General features: G+C 53.4%; 3 protein-coding genes across 3 annotated transcripts; all 3 read left to right on the forward strand.

Moving 5' to 3' along the window:
- The first annotated feature begins 2,314 nt into the window (after window positions 1–2,314).
- Window positions 2,315–4,954, forward strand: LOC128944826 (protocadherin alpha-13-like). The gene has a single exon (XM_054288276.1). The coding sequence runs from the start codon at window positions 2,321–2,323 to the stop codon at window positions 4,952–4,954; it is 2,634 nt and encodes an 877-aa protein (XP_054144251.1). The 5' UTR covers window positions 2,315–2,320.
- Window positions 4,955–9,280: 4,326 nt separating this feature from the next.
- Window positions 9,281–18,339, forward strand: LOC128944827 (protocadherin alpha-8-like). The gene is made up of 2 exons (XM_054288277.1): window positions 9,281–11,812; window positions 18,228–18,339. Exons 1-2 carry the CDS (start codon window positions 9,294–9,296, stop codon window positions 18,337–18,339), a joined length of 2,631 nt encoding a protein of 876 aa, XP_054144252.1. The 5' UTR covers window positions 9,281–9,293.
- Window positions 18,340–18,440: 101 nt separating this feature from the next.
- LOC128944828 (protocadherin alpha-2-like) lies at window positions 18,441–21,151 on the forward strand. Its single transcript, XM_054288279.1, has one exon. The coding sequence runs from the start codon at window positions 18,446–18,448 to the stop codon at window positions 21,149–21,151; it is 2,706 nt and encodes a 901-aa protein (XP_054144254.1). The 5' UTR covers window positions 18,441–18,445.
- The last annotated feature ends 1,477 nt before the right edge of the window (window positions 21,152–22,628 follow it).

Consider the following 22,628-nt stretch of genomic DNA (forward strand, 5'->3'; position numbering starts at 1 on the left):
TTGTGCTCTCTTGTTCCCTGTGACATTACTGCTTGTGACATTACCTGCCATACATGCCTAATAATGCTTGTATTTTGTGCGGAATGTTGTTGGTCAAACAGAAGGTTTTTCAAATTTGTATCATGCCAGCCTTCTTGGAACGTTATCTTGGTTATTTCTCTGGTCTTGGTCTTGCTGGGGAGAGGAAATTGCTGGTAACATCAAGGGACACAGTCCCTTTAAACCAACACTCCTGGTCCTGGCGTTTCTTTTCCTGAAAAAGCAACCAGCAATGCTACCGGTGAGTTGCTTGTACCTGAAGAAGCTGTGTGAGGGGTATATGTACTTTAGTTCCTGTTCAGCTGTGGTATCTTCATATTGGATCAACAGAATGTTGCCTGGATTGAAATGCCTGTGGGTTTGGAGCACCACTGCCTGCTCTCATTCCTTTCCTGTGTCTGCCTGGCACAGAGTGAGCATGTGGAAGCAAGGAGAGATGAAGTGACATTAATGCATTTTTTGGCGTAGATGTGGTTGGGCATGCAGCAGATATTTTCAGTGGCCATGCGGTGGTGTTACATTTGTGGCTTTGGGTTGGATTTGGAGGTGGAACATGAGTCAGGAAGAAGAGCTCTTCATAGAGTTGTAGGAGCACTGCTCGACTGTGATGTCATTGTGCTTTTGTGACATTGGTGAATCATTGTGCTGGGCTGTGATGGGTTTGTGTTCCCGAATGAGAGACTCGTCAGTGTTGTTTGGAATCTTTGGAGACTCTTTCACTAGATGTCTCAGCAGCTGTTCCTCTGGCTTTCATGTCAGAGGGTGGTGGAAGCTGTTCTGATGTAGCAGAGCTGTTCTTTGCCACCTGACTGCCATGCTGTGCTGCTGCAGGTCCGTGAGAGGACCGGAGGCTGAAGAGTGTGGCCTTTGTTCTAAAGGGAAGGGAGTGTGCAGATGTGTGGGTGGGAGGTAAGCAGAAATGTTGTTCCTTGTTCTCTATCCACAGGGACAGGATGTGGTAGGGAAATGAGAACTGTGGCCCAAGAGCATGTCTGTGATTTGTGGCAAGGGTGCTGTGGATATCTTTAATAGATTTTTCGAAGGAAAAAAATGAACAGAAGTTAGAAGGATGGAAACAGAAAATATCGAAAACCATGTCAAGGTGCAAATAATGAGAAAAGAAAACAAAGATAAAGGACGAGAGAGGAAGAATAGACAGGAAGAAGAAGTAGAAACTAAGATAAAAAATTTAAATATGGACTTCAAGGAATCAGTGTCAAAAAAATAATGAGGTCTTTCTCCAAAGGACATTTACATTTTTCGTTGTGAGTACATTGAAAACATTTTGGCCAAGGAAAAAAGGGAGAAGAATAGACAAGGTGTAATCAGAAGAGGAGGGGGCAAAATAGGGCAGGGATAAGTAAGAAAGAAAAACGAGGAAAACAGAACAAGGAAAGAGAAGGGAAAGAGAGAGAACAGAAGGGCACAAAGGAAATAGGAAATGGAAGTAAGAAGATTATTTCAAAGAAATTAAGGAGCTTATGCAAGTAAAAATAAAGCTAGAAGGAAAGTAAGGGACAGAGGTACAGGTTAGAAAAATAGAAGCAACCATACAGCAGATGACCAGAACGCACCTACCTCGGCCGACAGTAGTTTGAGTTGGTACAGAACAAAACTCCATCATGGCCACAGCATTGGACTCCACGCTGTTGACTCCGAGTTCCATGATAAGTGATGCGATGCTGGAGGTAACTAACGACCTTTGCAGTGTGGGTAAAAAATGGTGGAGGATGGAAGGAGGAAAAAAAGGGAGTAAGGAATGGGGAAAGGCAGGACAATGATGAAGAAGAAAAAGAAGGAAAAGGAGATGGAGAAGGAGGAAGAAGAATAGAATGATGAGTGGAAAGGGAAACGAAAGGATTAAAAAGAGGGAATTGAATGAAGAAAGAAACATGAAGTAAGACAGACGAAGTAAGAACAAGATATGAAAGATTGTTTGCAAGGAAACAATGAGCGATACAAAACATTAATAATAAAGAGAAAGAGAATCATGATTGGAAGAAACAGCAAAGGAGATGGCCATGACGGAGCGGAGGCACAGGCGTTGTCACAGAGCGTGTGACGCGGCGGAGCATCGCACGGTGTCGCTGCAGGCTCAGGAACGGGTCCGTGTGAGCGGCTCCGCCCCGGTGCGGCGGAGAGCCCGGCCGTGAGCGCGGGGAGGCGGCTCGGGCCGGGCAGCAGAGCCGGTGCGTGCGTGCGGGCGGCGGCGGGGAGCCGTGCGGGGCCCGGGCCGGGGCCGGCAGCCAGAGCGGCGGCGGCGGCGAGAGCGGCAGGAAGGATGGGCGAGCGTTGTTGTGCGGCGGTGGTGCGGGTGCTGGTGCTGCAGGCGGCCTGGGCGCTGTCGGGCGGGCAGGTGCGCTACTCGGTGCCGGAGGAAGCCAAGGCCGGCACGGTGGTGGGCCGTCTGGCGCAGGACCTGGGCCTGGAGGCGGGCGAGGCGGAGGCGCGGCGGCTGCGGCTGGTGGCGCCGGGCCGGCGGGCGAGCGTGGAGGTGAGCGGGGCGAGCGGCGCGCTGCTGGTGAGCTCGCGGCTGGACCGGGAGGAGCTGTGCGGCAAGAGCGCGCCGTGCGCGCTGCGCCTGGAGGTGCTGCTGGAGCGGCCGCTGCGCGTCTTCCATGTGCAGCTGGAGGTCACCGACATCAACGACAATGCCCCCGTCTTCCCCGCCGCTCGCAAAAACCTCACTTTATCGGAGAACTCGCCTACTGGGTTTCGTTTCCCGCTAGAGAGCGCATCCGATGCGGATATCGGAGCGAACGCGCAGCTGACCTACACACTCAGCGCCAGTGAGCATTTCTCTCTGGATTTACAAAAATCGAATGAGCGAAATATTGAGCCTGAACTGGTATTAACGAAATCTCTGGACCGCGAGACGATTCCCGTGCACCGGTTGTTGCTGACGGCGAGTGACGGGGGCCGGCCGTCTCTGACGGGGACGATGGAGCTGGTGATCTCGGTGGAGGATACAAACGACAACGTGCCTCAGTTCAACCAGTCTGTGTATAAAGTGCAGCTGCTAGAGAGCGCTGAGGTGGGGACGCTGGTGACGAGGGTGAATGCCACGGATGCAGATGAGGGACTTAACAGTGAGGTGACATATACCGTGACGAACTTTATTCCCCCGAGTGGAAAGGATGTGATATCCATCAATCCGAACACCGGGGAAATTCACCTCACAGCAGCACTGGACTTCGAAGAAGTCAGTGTATTTGATTTTCGTATTGAAGCAAAAGATAAGGGAACGCCTCCACTGTCGGGTCACTGCAAGTTGGTGCTGGAGGTGTTGGACGTGAACGACAACGCGCCGGAGGTGTGGGTGACGTCGCTGTCGGTGCCGGTGCCCGAGGACTCGTCGTTGGGGACGGTGGTGGCCCTGCTGAGCGTGTCGGACCGGGACTCGGGGGAGAACGGTCGCGTGCGGTGCTGGGTGTGGCCGGCGTCGCCGTTCGGTCTGGAGGCGACGTTCGCGGGCTCGTACTCGCTGGTGCTGCGCGAGGCGCTGGACCGGGAGCGGGTGTCGGAGTACGAGGTGGAGGTGCGTGTGGAGGACGGCGGGGCGCCGGCGCTGCGCGCCAGCCGCGGGCTGCGGGTGCCGGTGTCGGACGTGAACGACAACGCGCCCTCGTTCGCGCAGGCCGTGTACACAGTGCTGGCGCGGGAGAACAACGCGGCGGGCGCGGAGCTGGCGCGGCTGTGGGCGCGGGACCCGGACGAGGCGGCCAACGGGCGCGTCAGCTACTCGGTGTGGGACGGCGGCGTGGGCGTGGGCGGCGGCGGGGCCGCGGGGTCGTCGTCGGGTGGCGTTGGGTGGCGTCCGGTGTCGAGCTACGTGTCAGTGGACGCGGAGAGCGGGCGTCTGTGGGCGCTGCAGCCCTTGGACTACGAGGAGCTGCAGGTGCTGCAGTTCGAGGTGCGCGCGGTGGACGCGGGGGAGCCGCCGCTGAGCGGCAACGCCACGGTGCAGCTGTTCGTGCTGGACGAGAACGACAACGCGCCGGCGCTGCTGCCGCCCGCGGGCTCGGCAGCGGAGGCGGGCGGCGTGGCGACGGCGGAGGCGGCTTTGTCGCTGTCGGGGGCGGGCTCGGAGTCGGGCACGCTGTGGGCGTGGGCGGCGTGGGGGGCTCCGGCGGGGCAGGTGGTGGCCAAGATCCGCGCCGTGGACGCCGACTCGGGCTACAACGCGTGGCTGCGCTACGAGCTGTGGGAGCCGCGGGGCAAGGGCCCGTTCCGCGTGGGGCTCTACAGCGGCGAGGTGAGCACGGCGCGGGCGCTGGACGAGGCGGACGGGCCTCGCCAGAGGCTGCTGATCGTCGTGCGCGACCACGGCGAGCCGGCGCGCTCGGCCACGGCCACGCTCAGCGTGTCGCTGCTCGAGGCCGCCGAGGCGGCGCTGGCCGCGGGATCCTCGTCGTCGTCGTCGTTGTCGGCGGTGTCGCGCTCGGCGGCGGGCGTGGAGCTCGGGGCCGGGGCGGCGAGCGCGGCCACCAACGTGTGGCTGGTGGTGGCCATCTGCGCCGTGTCCAGCCTCTTCCTGCTGGCCGTGGTGCTGTACGGGGCGTCGCGCTGGGCGCCGCGGGCGGCCGTGCTCTCGGCGCCCGGGCCCACGACGCTCGTGTGCGCCAGCGAAGTGGGCAGCTGGTCCTACTCGCAGCGCCACAGCCGCAGCCTGTGCGTGGCGGACGGCGCTGCCAAGAGCGACCTCATGGTTTTCAGCCCCAACTTCCCTCCGCCGCCGCCCGCTCCTGCAGCCAAGGACACGCAGCCGGAGCCCTCCGCTCTCCTCGACACGGTCAGTGCCACTGCCTTGTTCGCCTCTCGCTGTTTCGTTTCACAGTCTCTTTTCTTCTCCGCCCATTCTCTCCCGACCCTGGGTAGTTCGTGCTTGCAGCGAGGCTCCGCCCCCGCAGGCTAAGCATAGTGGATGTTTAAGGATGTTAAAGCGACATTTCCATTGTCGGCCTTTCCTCACCTGATTTTGCAATTTCTAATGCTTGGAGGCAGAATTAAGTTATTTTTGCACTCCAGAACTGTTACCAACCGCAGATGAATCTCGCTGTACTGGGCAGGACTTTTACTCAGGAATTAAATCATTGCCTGTTGCAGTGAGAGGTGACCCGGGGTGCCAGCTTTGTAGGCAAGTTTCTTACTTTTTTTGCGTGAAGCGTTTCAATGTCTGCTTGGTGCAGGAATACAAGACAACCCTTGGTGATAGTCCCCCAGTAACGTTGTTTTGACTTAAGCCTTTGCTGACTTTTGACTATCTTGGTATTAGGTTTCTATTGTTGCTGAAAACTGTCTTCTTTCATTTTCCTTGCATGAGATGTGACACAAAATTACACTTGGGGCTTCAACTATTTGACTCCCCGTGGAAACAATAATTCTGCATTTCAGTTCCACCATCATGCTGGTTAAGAAAGCAGGAAATGTAGTATGGACTTATACTATAATATTTTTCCTTGTATCTTCTTTCCTTTCTTTAAAGGATGGAAAGTGTAGCATGTTTTTTAAAGTGAGTGTGGCAGTGGCAGAGTTAGGGCCAGGTTTGTTTTGACGTGACCTTGAGCAGAAGAACTCCCTGAGGAAGGTGGAATTTATTGAGAAGGGCATTGGCCATGTCTTAAGACAAGAATGAGTCATGATGTGGTTGTCAAGAGAACTCATGTCCCAGAGTGATGAACGAAGAATACCTAGAGAAAACTGTGAGGCAGGATGAGCACAGAGTACTTATGCCTGGGATCCTTTTCAAGACTCTAATGTTTGGGAGCTGGAGGCCTTGTGGACCTTGAGATGTTGTGTGGTATTGAAATGGCCACAAAGTCCTTTGAGGTGATGAAGTTCTCCCAGAACAGAAAGTGGTTTGTGCTGATACATCATTACTGTATAAATTGTATAGGTAAGAGGAAATGCAATGATGAATGTTGTTCAATGAACCACTTCCCTTTTATTTTGAGAAGGCATTGTGGGAGGGTAGGACTTCAGGTTGCTGGAGTCCTTTTGTAGGAGTCCACATCTAAAGCAGATTCCTCAGCTGTTGATTTTGTCAGGATGGTTCCTTGCTGCTTCTCAAGTGGGATTTGCAAGAGGATGTGATGAGAAAGAGAGCATAATTTTTGTGTGCCTCATATCTCCTACCTTATCTCCTGAGCTCTTGCAGGGTCAGCCTCAGTAGAAATGGGGTGTTCCCTGGTCATGCTTAACCCTGATACCTGCATGGCCACACCAAACCCTGCAGAGCAGCCCAACTCTGATGTTATTTTAGAAATTCTCCCCCAGACTTTAACTGTGCTTGTGCTTTATCTTTTGGTGTGGTTCTCTCAAAATAAAACGAATCTGGATCAGGATCAAAGCTGTCATTCTGATCACAGAATTTTAAACATCTCCAATGTGTAGCTCTGTGGTGTTTCCATCTCAGATTTCTGAAAAACTCAGCACGTTTAGGGTAAATTTCACACAGTCTGCCAGATATTCTGTGGCTTTGCATCTCTTCATATGTTTTTTGTGCCAATTGTGAGGGAAGGTGGGTATGTGCAAAGGCCTGGATTATGTCAGTGTGAGTTTTATTGCCGGGGCAAGCTGTTTTGGTGGGGCAGTTTGGCTGGAACAGCTACAGTGCTCCAAGTGGCAGGGAGTACGGCTAGGGCCCTCTGTCATGGAGAAGGTGACTTTGAGTGGGGAAGATTTTTAATGAGGAAATGGAGATGGTGTGTAGCATAAGCACTATCACTAGGGAAGAAAAGCTCCAGATGCTTAGCTGGAGATTGATTTCCCAGAGCTTGGGATAGAGGATTCCACTGGAAAACCTTGTGAAGCCACCTGTTACCCAGGGTTGCTCTCCTGGGATCCTCTCAGGTCCTTCCTAAGTCTTGTGTATCCTTGGTATTCTCTGTGCCCTTTCTGTCAGATGTGAAGACATCCCCCAATATGCAACTTAGATCACTTGCTTTTGAAAAGATGCTGTTGGTGAAACAGCAGCTTTTCCAATTATCAGTGTTGCTTGGTCAGCCTTCTCTGAAGCTCTCCTTGTTCACATGTTTGCTCTTGTCTTAATAGGATGTGGGAAAACTTCTGTCCATAACCAAAAAGTTGCCAGACCTGGCATTTTGATATGGTGGAAATGTACCTTCTAGTTTTCTTCTCTCCTTTTATCAAAACATTCCATCTTTTAAAATTTTTTCCTTCTTTTGTATTGGCCATGTGTTGGTAACAGTGGATGAAATGCACACTGCTGAATTTTGGCAGCTGTCAAGTAGCAGGTTTCCAGTAGGTGACTATCGGTATGAGGGATGGAATTTCCAGTCTTGTAAGCTGAGGTTGAGGTTGGGAGAGTGACCTTAGATTTGCAGGATCTCTTCTACTTAGCATGTGATAAAAGAACATGAAGGAGCACTGTGCTTCTGTTCAGTGATTTAGAGGCTTTTGCAGAATGTGGGTCATTTTCCCCTTATTCATCCTCCCCAGAAATCTCTGATGACATTAAACAAAATATGCTTCAGAACCAATTCCCTCCCTTGACAGTAAATATTTTCTGAAGAAGGAGCCAGGGATGCTTCAGGTAAGTTCCTGCTACCTAAAGAAGATGAGTCTGAAATACTGTTGCACCTTTTTATGTCTTTAGTCATGGTATCTTCGTTTTGGATTGACTAAATGTGCCTGGATTTGGAGTTGGATTTGATAATCCTTATGGGTGCTTTCCAGTTTGAAATGTTCTGTGATTCCTTTACTGGATCAGCAGAGCACCACTGCCTCCTCCCATTCCTAAGTTCTTTCTCCAGACACAGTTCGAGCAAATAACAGCAAGCATGGATGAAGGAGAGACCCTAACACATTTCTCAGAGTGGATGTGTCGGGAGTCGGGGGTGTGTTCTCAGAGAAAATGACACAAATAAAATGACTGCGTTGTTTTTACCCTGTGGATCTGGCTATACAGAGGCATTCCAGGGGGAATATGCCCCTGGGGTTGGACATTCTTTCTGTTTGTTTCTGACTGTGCTGGCCTGCCTGAAATATTAAGTCAAAAATTTACATTCATCAGGCAGGTGGCAAATGAGGCCTGAAGAACAGCTCTTCATCAGAGTACATGAAGAGTGTTCAGAAGCTGTGGTTCCTCCATATTTTTCTCAGCATTCACGATGGATATGTGTGCTGAGCCTTGATGGCTTTGAGTTCCTGAAGGAGATTCACTGGTTTGTTTGTGCTTAGTCAAGTCTCTTTACACCAATGTCAAAGTACCTAGCGATCGGGCCTGTTTTTGAGAGGGCTGTGAATTCTCTCCTTTGAGAGGATGGAGCCTGAAGAGTGTGGTTTCCTTCCAGAAGGTGAGGTGAAAGGGCACTCTGTTGGTCTGGCACACACTTGAAGTAAGCAGGAAGTTTGCTCTTTGAGTGGAGGGGTGAAAGATGACAGCAGAGAGGAACAAGAACTGTCACCGGTGGTGTGTTTGTGCTTCATGGGGAGAGTGAAGTGATGGAAAAATATATTAGTAATGGAGATGAGGAAGAAGAGAGTATGTGTGGGCTTTAGAACAGTGAAGACAAGGAGGAAGATGGGAAAATGGAAGAAGGGAAGGCTGAATGGACGAATTCACTGATATGTCACAGATGCTGTCCCTGTAAACAGAAAGGGAGCCGAGCAAGAATGGAGAGAAGAGAAATGCAGAAGATGCTATGAAGGTATTACACAAGGAGGTAAGTAAAGATCAAAGACGACAAAGAGAAGAAAGGAAACAACAGCAAAGGAGGTGAGCAGTATGAAACGACCCTACCTCTAATCGCTGGGTGGAGCTGGTTCTCAAGAGCCCACGCCTCGATTCGGATATTCCGCGGTCCGACGCTAATGCCACGTAAGTAGAGTTGGTGGATCCGGCTTGTTTATTATGCTGTCTGGCTCCGGAGGCGACTGGCGAGATACCAGAAGAGATAAGAAGAGAGCAGCGGAAAAAGTACTTTGATAAAGTCTATAAAGAGCATGGTAGGAAAAAACAGCACGGGAGATAGCCATGACTGAGCGGAGGCACAGGCGCTGTCACGGAGCGCGCGAGGCGGCGGAGCAGCGCACGGTGTCGCTGCAGGCTCAGGAACGGGTCCGTGTGGGCGGCTCCGCCCCGGTGCGGCGGAGAGCCCGGCTGTGAGCGCGGGGGGGCGGCTCGGGCCGGGCAGCAGAGCCGGTGCGTGCGGGCGGCGGCGGGGAGCCGTGCGGGGCCCGGGCCGGGGCCGGCAGCCACAGCGGCGGTGGCGGGCAGAGCGGCAGGAAGGATGGGCGAGCGTTGTTGTGCGGCGGTGGTGCGGGTGCTGGTGCTGCAGGCGGCCTGGGCGCTGTCGGGCGGGCAGGTGCGCTACTCGGTGCCGGAGGAAGCCAAGGCCGGCACGGTGGTGGGCCGTCTGGCGCAGGACCTGGGCCTGGAGGCGGGCGAGGCGGAGGCGCGGCGGCTGCGGCTGGTGGCGCCGGGCCGGCGGGCGAGCGTGGAAGTGAGCGGGGCGAGCGGCGCGCTGCTGGTGAGCTCGCGGCTGGACCGGGAGGAGCTGTGCGGCAAGAGCGCGCCGTGCGCGCTGCGCCTGGAGGTGCTGCTGGAGCGGCCGCTGCGCGTCTTCCATGTGCAGCTGGAGGTCACCGACATCAACGACAATGCCCCCGTCTTCCCCGCCGCCCGGAAAAACCTCAGCATGGCGGAATCATCTGTGCCGGGGTCTCGTTTCCCGCTGCAGGGCGCGTCAGATGCGGATATCGGACCGAATGCGCAGCTGACCTATGCACTCAGCCCCAGCGAGTATTTCTCTCTGGATTTACAAAAATCGAATGAGCGAAATATTGAGCCTGAACTGGTATTAACGAAATCTCTGGACCGGGAGACGATTCCCGTGCATCACTTGGTGCTGACGGCGAGTGACGGGGGCCGGCCGTCTCTGACGGGGACAATGGAGCTGGTGATCTCGGTGCTGGACGCGAACGACAATGCACCTCAGTTCAACCAGTCGGTGTATAAAGTGCAGCTTCTGGAGAGCGCTGGGGTGGGGACGCTGGTGACGAGGGTGAATGCCACTGATATGGACGAGGGAATTAACAGTGAGGTAACATATACCGTTACGAACTTCCTTCCCACGAGTGGAAAGGATGTGATATCCATCAATCCGAACACCGGGGAAATTCACCTCACAGCAGCACTGGACTTCGAAGAAGTCAGTGTATTTGATTTTCGTATTGAAGCAAAAGATAAGGGAACGCCTCCACTGTCGGGTCACTGCAAGGTGGTGCTGGAGGTGTTGGACGTGAACGACAACGCGCCGGAGGTGTGGGTGACGTCGCTGTCGGTGCCGGTGCCCGAGGACGCGTCGTTGGGGACGGTGGTGGCCCTGCTGAGCGTGTTCGACCGGGACTCGGGCGAGAACGGTCGCGTGCGGTGCTGGGTGTGGCCGGCGTCGCCGTTCGGTCTGGAGGCGACGTTCGCGGGCTCGTACTCGCTGGTGCTGCGCGAGGCGCTGGACCGGGAGCGGGTGTCGGAGTACGAGGTGGAGGTGCGTGCGGAGGACGGCGGGGCGCCGGCGCTGCGCGCCAGCCGCGGGCTGCGGGTGCCGGTGTCGGACGTGAACGACAACGCGCCCTTGTTCGCGCAGGCCGTGTACACAGTGCTGGCGCGGGAGAACAATGCGGCGGGCGCGGAGTTGGCGCGGCTGTGGGCGCGGGACCCGGACGAGGCGGCCAACGGGCGCGTCAGCTACTCGGTGTGGGACGGCGGCGTGGGCGGCGGCGGGGCCGCGGGGTCGTCGTCGGGCGTTGGGTGGCGTCCGGCGTCGAGCTACGTGTCGGTGGACGCGGAGAGCGGGCGTCTGTGGGCGCTGCAGCCCTTGGACTACGAGGAGCTGCAGGTGCTGCAGTTCGAGGTGCGCGCGGTGGACGCGGGGGAGCCGCCGCTGAGCGGCAACGCCACGGTGCAGCTGTTCGTGCTGGACGAGAACGACAACGCGCCGGCGCTGCTGCCGCCCGCGGGCTCGGCAGCGGAGGCGGGCGGCGTGGCGGCGGCGGAGTCGGCTTTGTCGCTGTCGGGGGCGGGCTCGGAGTCGGGCACGCTGTGGGCGTGGGCGGCGTGGGGGGCGCCGGCGGGGCAGGTGGTGGCCAAGATCCGCGCCGTGGACGCCGACTCGGGCTACAACGCGTGGCTGCGCTACGAGCTGTGGGAGCCGCGGGGCAAGGGCCCGTTCCGCGTGGGGCTCTACAGCGGCGAGGTGAGCACGGCGCGGGCGCTGGACGAGGCGGACGGGCCTCGCCAGAGGCTGCTGATCGTCGTGCGCGACCACGGCGAGCCGGCGCGCTCGGCCACGGCCACGCTCAGCGTGTCGCTGCTCGAGGCCGCCGAGGCGGCGCTGGCCGCGGGATCCTCGTCGTCGTCGTCGTTGTCGGCGGTGTCGCGCTCGGCGGCGGGCGTGGAGCTCGGGGCCGGGGCGGCGAGCGCGGCCACCAACGTGTGGCTGGTGGTGGCCATCTGCGCCGTGTCCAGCCTCTTCCTGCTGGCCGTGGTGCTGTACGGGGCGTCGCGCTGGGCGCCGCGGGCGGCCGTGCTCTCGGCGCCCGGGCCCACGACGCTCGTGTGCGCCAGCGAAGTGGGCAGCTGGTCCTACTCGCAGCGCCACAGCCGCAGCCTGTGCGTGGCGGACGGCGCTGCCAAGAGCGACCTCATGGTTTTCAGCCCCAACTTCCCTCCGCCGCCGCCCGCTCCTGCAGCCAAGGACACGCAGCCGGAGCCCTCCGCTCTCCTCGACACGGTCAGTGCCACTGCTTTGTTCGCCTTTACTGTTTTGTTTCCCCCTCTCCCACATCTACCCATTCCGTGGGCACTTCCTTTTTGTAGCTTGGCTCCGACCCCCGGGCCTGAGAACCTCGTAATACTGGCTGAATATTAAAAATCTTTGCGGTACCTTTATATCTGCTGCCGCCTCCTTTCCGGGTCCTCCCAGCTGTTACCGAGGTGGGGAAATGTGTTCTGGCAGCCCGCTGCAGTTTACGGACCGTAGTTGAGGTTTTATGCTCTGAGTGCGAGTTGTTCTCTCTTACGTTTGCTGTCCCGTAGAAAGAAATCTCTGTTGATTGTGAGATTAAGGCTGCCGAAGTGTCAGCTCTGCAGACAACGCTTTTGCTCGCTGGTGTGTAGCATTTTCACCTGGTCTTACTGAAGGGGATGGAAACACACAGGCTGTAGTGGTGACAATCCTCCGGGCATCATGTGCTACTTAACTGCCTTTTGATTGCTGATTGTGCTGGTATCAGCATTGTCAGAAACTGGGCCCTCTTCCTCCCCGGTGCAAGTGGTGCTGAAAAGCTCCAGTTGTGGCCTCAAAGTGTTCTCTCCCCATGGTGTAATTTTCCCTCACTGAGTCTCCCAGCAGATTGAGTACAGTACCTGGCAAGGCCTTCCTGGGCTTTCGCTGTGTTCTTTTCCCAGCGTGTTGATTTTCTATATAGCATTATAAACTGTTTATATAGAGGTTGGAGATTCAGGGTCAATTTAAGAAAAGGAATTTTTTTTCAACAACCCACTCCGTCCTCAAAATCATTCTATATACTTTTGTTCATGGCTGGAGATTGACATTTGCCTCTCTCAATGTTCTTTCAATATTTGTATTACCACTGGCAGAGTTTTGAATTGTCTGAAAACATTCTCCTAAAAAACATCTGTATGGATCTTATCCCTTACACTGTTGTGCTCATCAGCATTTGTTTTTCCCATCAGATCATGAAATCAATGCTCATTGTCATTAGAGATATCCTGATACCATGTCTACAAATAGTTGTCTAACATTTCAGGAGTGGAACTTGCAGGTGATTAGAATTTCCATCCAGAATAGCTGAAGCATTAGAAAACACAAAGGGTCAACTACAGGGAGTCTGCTGAGCACAACATATATGATATCAGGTGTATGGGGGTTTTGTTCTGTCATTGATGGAATTGTTGTAGACTTGCATTCCTGACCAGAGAATTGGCACAATTTACACTGTCTTGTTATGACATTCTTGCAATATTTGTATTAGGAGCCACGTTCTTTCAAAAGCCCTAGAAAGTTACCAACAAGAATAAAGTCAAGCAAGGAAGCACCAAAATTCTTATTAACAAAACCTGAAATATGAGTTCTCCTACAGAAACTATATAATCCTTTACATTGGAGTGGTTGTCAATGATCAAATTACTCTCTCACAACATGAAATCAATGTCATTGCCATTTGGAGTTATTCTGACATCACCTTTAGAAAGAGTAGAGTGCTGGGCATGGTCTATGTGATACCATCTATATGGTTTTCATGGTGCTCTCATTGCTGGTAATTGCTACAGTGAGTAGCAGTTTTTTGCTACTTTGAGTCCTGTAGTAGCAGTAATTGCTACAGTGAGTCCTGTGGAGGCAAAGGAGGCAGTGACAGGTTGCAGAGGTGAATGGGGCTGTGGCATTGTGCAGGCCGTGGCCATTTCCTCATATCAAGGATGACCTTGAGAAGTGAGATTTGTCTGATGGAATTGAAGGTCCTTGGGAAGACCATGGACCATGTCATGAGACAGTCCTCTGGGTACTATTTACTGTGCTGTCACTGTTGCTGACTGCTGATCATGCTGGGATTTAATGTGGTTTCTTATGAAGAACTCTGTACTCTTCTTTGACTCATCCATAAGAGGGGTGGTGCAAGATGACAATTGTGACTTCATTGTTCTCTCTCCTCATGATGTAATTTCTTCCACTTGCTTGGCTCAACAGAGTCATTGTGAAAGCAGGGAAGTTCCTAAACACTTTTCCTATGATCTTTCTCCAAGTATATTTTTATTCTAGTTACCTGTAGAAAGTGTGCAGGCAGAGAAGAGTCATAAAGGGTATGTTTTCTCTTTTTTTTGTCTTGCCTCTCTGAAGTGGATTGCAGCTGGATCGTCCTGTGAGGTGGTATGACCATACACTGTCCTGTTTTAATGTTTTGTTAATATTTGCATCAACAGCCACACCCTTAAAAAATCCCTAGAAACTCCATTAAAAAAAAAATCCCCACAACACCAACAATTCAACCCAACACCACATTTTCCTGTGCAGTAGGTATCATTGTTGGCACTGGGGTATTTTTCAGCATTGGGTTGGTCTTTCACAGCAGGCTGTGAATGGCCATTGCCTTTAGAGCTGTCCTAACAGCGCCTCTATAAACAGTACTCTCCGAAGTGGGTAATGTTTCCATCTGAGACTGGGGAAGCCACAGGAGTTGAGGTGAACATGGCAGTGGCACTGAGTAGACCCTGACCATGTCATAATATGAAGTGTGACCTCCCAGAAATCATTGGGAAGACCATGGGCCATGTCATAAGAAGACAAGAATGCAAGATTATGTCCTTGTCTTGAGAACACATCCCAGAAGAGGGAATGGAGGATGCCTGGAGAAAATGACAAGGCAGGATGGGCACAGGTTTCCTTCCCAAGATCAATTCTTGGGCTCCTAAAAGTATGGAGTTGAAGGCCTCCTGGGTATTGAGTTAATCCTATGGGAGTTTACTGCCCATCATGTCCTTTGAGGTTATGAGTATTTCCCATCAGAGACAGTCTCTTGTGCTGCTGCCTGTATGAAGCAGACAAGGCATTGGGGAAGAGGGTGTGGCATGCAGACTGCTGACTAATTCCCAATGGACTTTTTGATTTTTGTTTTGGACAACGTTTTCTAGGAGGGTAGCACTTCAACCTCCAGTTCTTGTGTATTGGTGGGCATCTATAGTGGCTTCCACAGCCACACATCTTTCCATGATGGTTGCTTGGTCCTCCTCCGGCTAATTATTAAGGGCACATGATAATATGTGGATGTCACTTTTGTGCATTTAACTTCCCATACTTGTGGACTTGAAAATTTACCCTTGGTAGAAGTTACGTGTCCTGTGGTCACAGGTGGCTCATTTTATCTCTGACATACATACAAAACTCTTCAGAGTGACCCAGCTGTGGTTCTCCATGGTACAAATTCTCCCATCCAGCTGATCTTATGAGGTGCACTTGTGCTTTGGCATTTGCTCTCATTCTTTCCAAGTGCAAAATCCATGTGTACTGGGGTGAGAACTGACATGCCTTTATGTTATAAAGTTCTTAAGAAGTCACTTCTTATGTTCTGTGGTGTTTCCCCAAAGATTGCTGAAAAGGCATAAACCATGAAGTATATGCAGGGGGGAAGAATCTGCCAGACAGATTTGGGGGGCTTCATATCCGTGCATGTGTTCTTTGTGCTAATTGTAAGGGAAGGTGAGGATATCCAAAGGACATTCTTATAGCCGGTTTTGTGGTGTTGTGAAAGAGATTCTGCAAGTGGCCCCAGGAATGGCCTGGGCATGTGTTGTGATGAGGGTGATCTTTAGCAGGGAAGGGTCTTTCCTAAGGGAGATGGTCTTTAGAACACAGTCTGTGTCTTTGGTGAAGGACTGGAGAATGTGTGCTTAGGTGGAGCTGCCATTTCCCAGGGTGTGATACAGAAGATTCTAGTAGAAAATGTCAAGAAGAGGCTCCACAGACGTTACTAATACCTGGGATTTCTCCAGCTCCTCAAAAGCTCTGTTTATCCTTGTGGTCTTTTGTTCTGTCCATGTGTTTCAGTACAGCAGAATTGCATTATTTGGCTTTCTTCTCCATTCTCACCAAACCCTCACAGTCTTGTTTTTCTGTCTCTTATGTCAGCAATGTTTTGGTAATACCAGATGATATGAGATACTGAGCTTTGGCACCTGGATAGTTGCAAACATTTAAGTAATTTTCTCTTAGTGTGTAGGATGACTTTTCCATGCTCCTGAGCTGAGGCTGATTGTGGGATAATTTCCTTCCTGAGCTTTATGGTGCCTCTCCCCCTTGATAGAAGCTCACATAGGAGCACTGTGCTTTGCCCAATGATTTCAAGGCTTTTCTAGAATGCACGTAATTATTTTCTATCCATGGTTCCCAATAGTCTCTGTTAGTGTTAGATGCAGTTTCCTGCTCTGAAAAGATTTCTTTTCTGATGAAGCAAGCAGTGATGCTAGAGGTAATTCACTTCTTGCTGAATAAGATGAGTCAGAGAGACAGCTGTACCTTTATGCGTATTTGTTGTGTTATCTTCATCTTGGATCGACTGCATGTGCCTAGATTGGGAGTTGGTCTCAACACTTCTTGTGGCTTCCTTCCAACTTGAAATATTCTGTAATTCCTAGGTTGCACCAACAAAGCCTCACAGTCTGCTCTCGTTTCTTTCTTGCTTCTTCCAGCATGGCTTGAGCAGTTGGCAGCAAGCAGAGATGGAGGAAGGCCTCTAATGTATTTCTCAAAATAGATGTGTTGGGAGTGGAGAGCTTGTTCTCAGGGAAAATGCTGTGGGCTTAGGTTCATAAGTATTTCTGGGTGGATCGTGGTATTGAGTGAGGGGTATTCCTTGGGGGCTACTGCCCCTGAGTATGGAAGTTCTTGCTGTGTATTTTTGGGCAGAGCTTGTCTGCCTGAGAGGAGAAGCAGTAGCTTGTCATTCATCAAGCAGGTGGAAAATGAGGCAGGAAGAGCAGCTCTTCATTGAAATACGTGAAGAATTCTTAGGAACTGTGGTTGCACTGTGTTTTTTCAATGTTCATGGCAGAATGGTGTGCTGGGCTGTGATACATTTGAGCTGTGAAGTGAGAGGATTTCATGGATTGTTTGTGCTTATTGGAGTCTGTTAGCACTGATGTCAAAGTACTCGGGGATTGGTCTCCTGATTCCAAGGGAGGTGTATGCTTTTTTCTGGTGAAGTGCAGCTGTCCTTGGTCATTGCTTTGCTGTGTTATTGCTGTTTCAGGAGGGCACTGGAGTCTGAAGAGTGTGGGTTTCTTCCTGATGGGGAGGGAAGGGGAGAGGCAGTGTAGGGATAATCTATTTACTTGACTTTTTCTGGAGGAAATCAGGACAGTTGTTCCTCATGAGGAGGCATGCAAGGTTCCCATGAGCATTCTCATCAAAGGGCAGGTCTCTGATGCATGAAGAGGATGATGTAGACATTTAGAAATCATTTTGTTTAGAAAAAAATTTGGTAAAGGGGGAAAAGCATGGACACAAGAGAATTCAATGAGGACAATGTAAGGCATGAAAGGAAAAGAAAGAGAAAGAAAATAAAGGTAAGTAAAGGAATAAGGGAGGAAGAGGAAGGAAAAGGAACCTCTGCACGTCAAGAGTCAGGCAAGGAAGAAAGAGAGAAATAAGGCAAGAAGGGATGACAGAGGAGATTATAAGCATGCACCAACATTTTTTCTACATGATCTCTGCAGTCGAGGACCTCTTTATCTTCGGTACTGAGGAGCCCTGTGCAAGCCTCGATGAGGAGTGATGAGGAATAAGAGATTTTGTGTAACTGTATATCTGCCCTCCATGGTGAGAATGATTTAGTCACCTAGAAAATACTGTATTAAAAAATAAAAAAAAAAAAAAAACGAGACTAGGCAAAGAAGAAAGAAGAGACAGAGAGGGAAGGACAAGGAAAAGAAAAAGAGGAAAGAAAACAAAACAATGAAAGAATGAGAAGCAATGGAGAGAAAAGGGAGAAAGATAAAACAAATAAATTTGCTAACATACAGAACTGTTATCTCTGTACACAAAAAAGTGGGATGAGGTGGGAGAGAAAGAAAAAACAAAGAAAGGAAGGTGACAAAGAGGAGAAATCAAGAGGAGGTATGTCAAAGAGATTACCAGGATACACAGACGTTTCCTACTAATGCTGAGTAAAATTGGTCTCCTGTGCTCTCCCCATTGGTTACAGTCCCGTGCGAAGGAGATGATGTCCTGTAATTAGAGCTCATGGCTCGGACATTAATTGCCTCGATCACACCATGGGAGGTCACCGGCAAATAGGCAGCAGAGTTTTAAAAGAGATGGATAGAAATAAATTATAAGGGGAAGTAAAAAATAGACAGGTAGGGAAAGAAAAAAGTAGAGAAAGAAGAGAAGAAAGAAGCGGAAAAGAAGGAAGAAAAAAAATGGAGAGGCAAAAAAGAAAATAAAAATGTAAGAAACAGAAACTAAAAGGGAAGATTAAGAATACAGAACATACAGAAAGAAAAAAGGAGAGATGAAAAAAGTGGAATAAGGAAGAAAGGGAATGTGATGAAGCACGGTGAAAAACGAAAAAACTGGACAGAAAGATACAGAGAGAGGGAGAGGAAAAGGATCCGGAAGAGAGATTACCTTAACGGAGCGGGTGCACAGGAGCTGTCACGGAGCGTGCAAGGCGGCGGAGCAGCGCACGGTGTCGCTGCAGGCTCAGGAACGGGTCCGTGTGGGCGGCTCCGCCCCGGTGCGGCGGAGAGCCCGGCTGTGAGCGCGGGGGGGCGGCTCGGGCCGGGCAGCAGAGCCGGTGCGTGCGGGCGGCAGCGGGGAGCCGTGCGGGGCCCGGGCCGGGGCCGGCAGCCAGAGCGGCAGGAAGGATGGGCGAGCGTTGTTGTGCGGCGGTGGTGCGGGTGCTGGTGCTGCAGGCGGCCTGGGCGCTGTCGGGCGGGCAGGTGCGCTACTCGGTGCCGGAGGAAGCCAAGGCCGGCACGGTGGTGGGCCGTCTGGCGCAGGACCTGGGCCTGGAGGCGGGCGAGGCGGAGGCGCGGCGGCTGCGGCTGGTGGCGCCGGGCCGGCGGGCGATCGTGGAAGTGAGCGGGGCGAGCGGCGCGCTGCTGGTGAGCTCGCGGCTGGACCGGGAGGAGCTGTGCGGCAAGAGCGCGCCGTGCGCGCTGCGCCTGGAGGTGCTGCTGGAGCGGCCGCTGCGCGTCTTCCATGTGCAGCTGGAGGTCACCGACATCAACGACAATGCCCCCGTCTTCCCCGCCGCTCGCAGAAACCTCAGCATCGCAGAGTTATCTACAATGCCCGGGTCTCGTTTCCCGCTGGAGGGCGCGTCGGATGCGGATATCGGAGCGAACGCTCAGCTGACCTACACACTCAGCCCCAGTGAGCATTTCTCTCTGGATTTGCACCGGAGTGAGGAATATCGAGAATCCCTGTTTCTGGTACTCACGAAATCTCTGGACCGCGAGACGATTCCCGTGCACCGGTTGTTGCTGACGGCGAGTGACGGGGGCCGGCCGTCTCTGACGGGGACAATGGAGCTGGTAATCTCTGTGGAGGATGCAAACGACAATGCGCCTCAATTCAACCAGTCTGTGTATAAAGTGCATCTTCCAGAGAGTGCTGCGGTGGGCACGCTGGTGGCAAGAGTGAATGCCACTGATCCTGATTTGGGAAGTAACGGAGAAGTGACATTTAGGGTGAGCAATATTTTTCCGGAAAAGGGGATGAACAATTTCCTTTTAAATGCGACGACGGGTGAAATTAATCTGGCGGGCATCGTGGACTATGAAGAGGTTCGTTTATATGAGCTACAAATCGAAGCGAGGGATAAGGGGACACCCTCTCTCTCGGGTCACTGCAAGTTGGTGCTGGAGGTGGTGGACGTGAACGACAACGCGCCGGAGGTGTGGGTGACGTCGCTGTCGGTGCCGGTGCCCGAGGACGCGTCGTTGGGGACGGTGGTGGCCCTGCTGAGCGTGTCGGACCGGGACTCGGGCGAGAACGGTCGCGTGCGGTGCTGGGTGTGGCCGGCGTCGCCGTTCGGTCTGGAGGCGACGTTCGCGGGCTCGTACTCGCTGGTGCTGCGCGAGGCGCTGGACCGGGAGCGGGTGTCGGAGTACGAGGTGGAGGTGCGTGCGGAGGACGGCGGGGCGCCGGCGCTGCGCGCCAGCCGCGGGCTGCGGGTGCCGGTGTCGGACGTGAACGACAACGCGCCCTTGTTCGCGCAGGCCGTGTACACGGTGCTGGCGCGGGAGAACAATGCGGCGGGCGCGGAGCTGGCGCGGCTGTGGGCGCGGGACCCGGACGAGGCGGCCAACGGGCGCGTCAGCTACTCGGTGTGGGACGGCGGCGTGGGCGGCGGCGGGGCCGCGGGGTCGTCGTCGGGCGTTGGGTGGCGTCCGGCGTCGAGCTACGTGTCGGTGGACGCGGAGAGCGGGCGTCTGTGGGCGCTGCAGCCCTTGGACTACGAGGAGCTGCAGGTGCTGCAGTTCGAGGTGCGCGCGGTGGACGCGGGGGAGCCGCCGCTGAGCGGCAACGCCACGGTGCAGCTGTTCGTGCTGGACGAGAACGACAACGCGCCGGCGCTGCTGCCGCCCGCGGGCTCGGCAGCGGAGGCGGGCGGCGTGGCGGCGGCGGAGTCGGCTTTGTCGCTGTCGGGGGCGGGCTCGGAGTCGGGCACGCTGTGGGCGTGGGCGGCGTGGGGGGCGCCGGCGGGGCAGGTGGTGGCCAAGATCCGCGCCGTGGACGCCGACTCGGGCTACAACGCGTGGCTGCGCTACGAGCTGTGGGAGCCGCGGGGCAAGGGCCCGTTCCGCGTGGGGCTCTACAGCGGCGAGGTGAGCACGGCGCGGGCGCTGGACGAGGCGGACGGGCCTCGCCAGAGGCTGCTGATCGTCGTGCGCGACCACGGCGAGCCGGCGCGCTCGGCCACGGCCACGCTCAGCGTGTCGCTGCTCGAGGCCGCCGAGGCGGCGCTGGCCGCGGGATCCTCGTCGTCGTCGTCGTTGTCGGCGGTGTCGCGCTCGGCGGCGGGCGTGGAGCTCGGGGCCGGGGCGGCGAGCGCGGCCACCAACGTGTGGCTGGTGGTGGCCATCTGCGCCGTGTCCAGCCTCTTCCTGCTGGCCGTGGTGCTGTACGGGGCGTCGCGCTGGGCGCCGCGGGCGGCCGTGCTCTCGGCGCCCGGGCCCACGACGCTCGTGTGCGCCAGCGAAGTGGGCAGCTGGTCCTACTCGCAGCGCCACAGCCGCAGCCTGTGCGTGGCGGACGGCGCTGCCAAGAGCGACCTCATGGTTTTCAGCCCCAACTTCCCTCCGCCGCCGCCCGCTCCTGCAGCCAAGGACACGCAGCCGGAGCCCTCCGCTCTCCTCGACACGGTCAGTGCCAATACCTTGCTCAACCTTACTTCTTGTCTCTTTCTTCTCCCCCTTTGGTCAAATTTCTGTGGCCGGAGGGCGGTGAGTGCTTCACGGGTGCTTAAGAAATCAAAGGCACCTTTGCATCTGTCGCAGGGTCCTGCTGGAGTTCCAGAACTCCTGCTGATAGGAGTGGAAGGCTTGCTAGTGAAAAAAGTGTAGCTGCACCCCTGTGCTGTTACGGTCCCCAGCTGAGGTGTCCTGGCGTGGATATGAATTTTTTTTCCCTAAAATGAAGTCACTTTTCTAAGGAGTCAGCATTGCAGATAGTGCTCTTGCTGTCTGGTATGTAATGTTTTCTCTGAGGTTTAGTGTAGGAGCGCAAAAGAAGGAGGCTGTGCTGGTAACAGACCCCGGGCACGGTGTACTGCCTTTTTGCCTTTGCAGAGTGCTGACTTTGACGATGTCATCTGTGGTTTCTTCTCTGTCCTCGTCCTCTGTCATTTTCCTTTATAAGAGTTGTAGGGACAGCTAACGATTTGGACTTGTGGTCTAATGTATTTTCAATCGGCAGAGTGTAATTTCTCCATTTTGGTTGGTCCGACAGAGTCATTGTGAAAACTGGGATGGTGTTCTGGAGTAGTAGGAAGACTTGTCCTAGAGAACTGGAAATAATCTGTAAAATCACGGTCCATGTCATAGGATGAGAGGAATAGGAGATGTGAGATGATGCCTTTTTCTGCAGAATTAATGTTACAAAATGAGGACTGGAGCATGCCTAGCAGGAGGCAGGATTGGCACGGAGCGTTTCCTCCCAGGATTCTTTCCTGAGTTCCAAGGATGTGATGTTGGAGGCCTTTTGGACTTTCAGATAATATGTGGTACTGAATGGAGCTAATATGTGGCCACGGAGCCCTTTGAGGTTCTGAATATCTCTGTCTGAGACAGTTCCTTGTGCTGCCTCTTGCCTGGTACAGGGAATGTGTTGGGTAACAGTCGGTAACATGCAGACTGATGAACATTTTTGCTGCTGTTTTGGGGGGTGTTGTGGTAGGGTGGCACTACAAACATCTTTCCGTGTGTATTGTAGGGTACTTAGAGCAGCTTCCACAGCTCTTGCCATGGTGGATCTGTGCTTCTCTTGAGACGTGATATTTAAGGGCAGTTGAGGGTGTGAGTGTAATCTTGTTGTGCTTTTCTTCCCCTTCTTGTGCTCTTGCATGGTCACTGGGTAGAGACTGTGAGTGATGTTATCACACATGGCTCATTGTGGTGAGCCTGAGTGGATGTACACACCAATCCTCCACATCTGCAGAGCAGCCCAGCTCTGGTTTTCTATTGTAGAAATTCTTCCACCCAGTTAATATTTTGACTGGACTTGTGGTTCAGATTTGGTGTCATTTTCTTAAAGAAGATTTGTGGGGACTGGTATCTGTATTGTTCATGACTCTAATTGCAGAACCTTTAAGAACTCCGTTTGTTTTGTAATTGCTGAAAAGGCTCAAAGCATCCTGGCATGTGGGAAAAGTCAAAGAATCACATAATTCATTTGCAGCACTCTGTATATTCTTTGTGGCAGGCCTGGAGAAAGGGGAGGATTTGAATACGTATTGTGGTAGGGAATGGAGAATTTCTTTTTTACTGTGTAGGTCCCAGTTCCCAGGGTGCAAAATATTGGATTACAGTAGAATACTTCAGG

This window comes from Melozone crissalis, unplaced genomic scaffold, assembly GCF_028551555.1.
Source record: "Melozone crissalis strain CALT ecotype California unplaced genomic scaffold, PUWL_Pcris_2 ptg000061l_1, whole genome shotgun sequence".
NCBI classification, from domain to species: domain Eukaryota; kingdom Metazoa; phylum Chordata; class Aves; order Passeriformes; family Passerellidae; genus Melozone; species Melozone crissalis.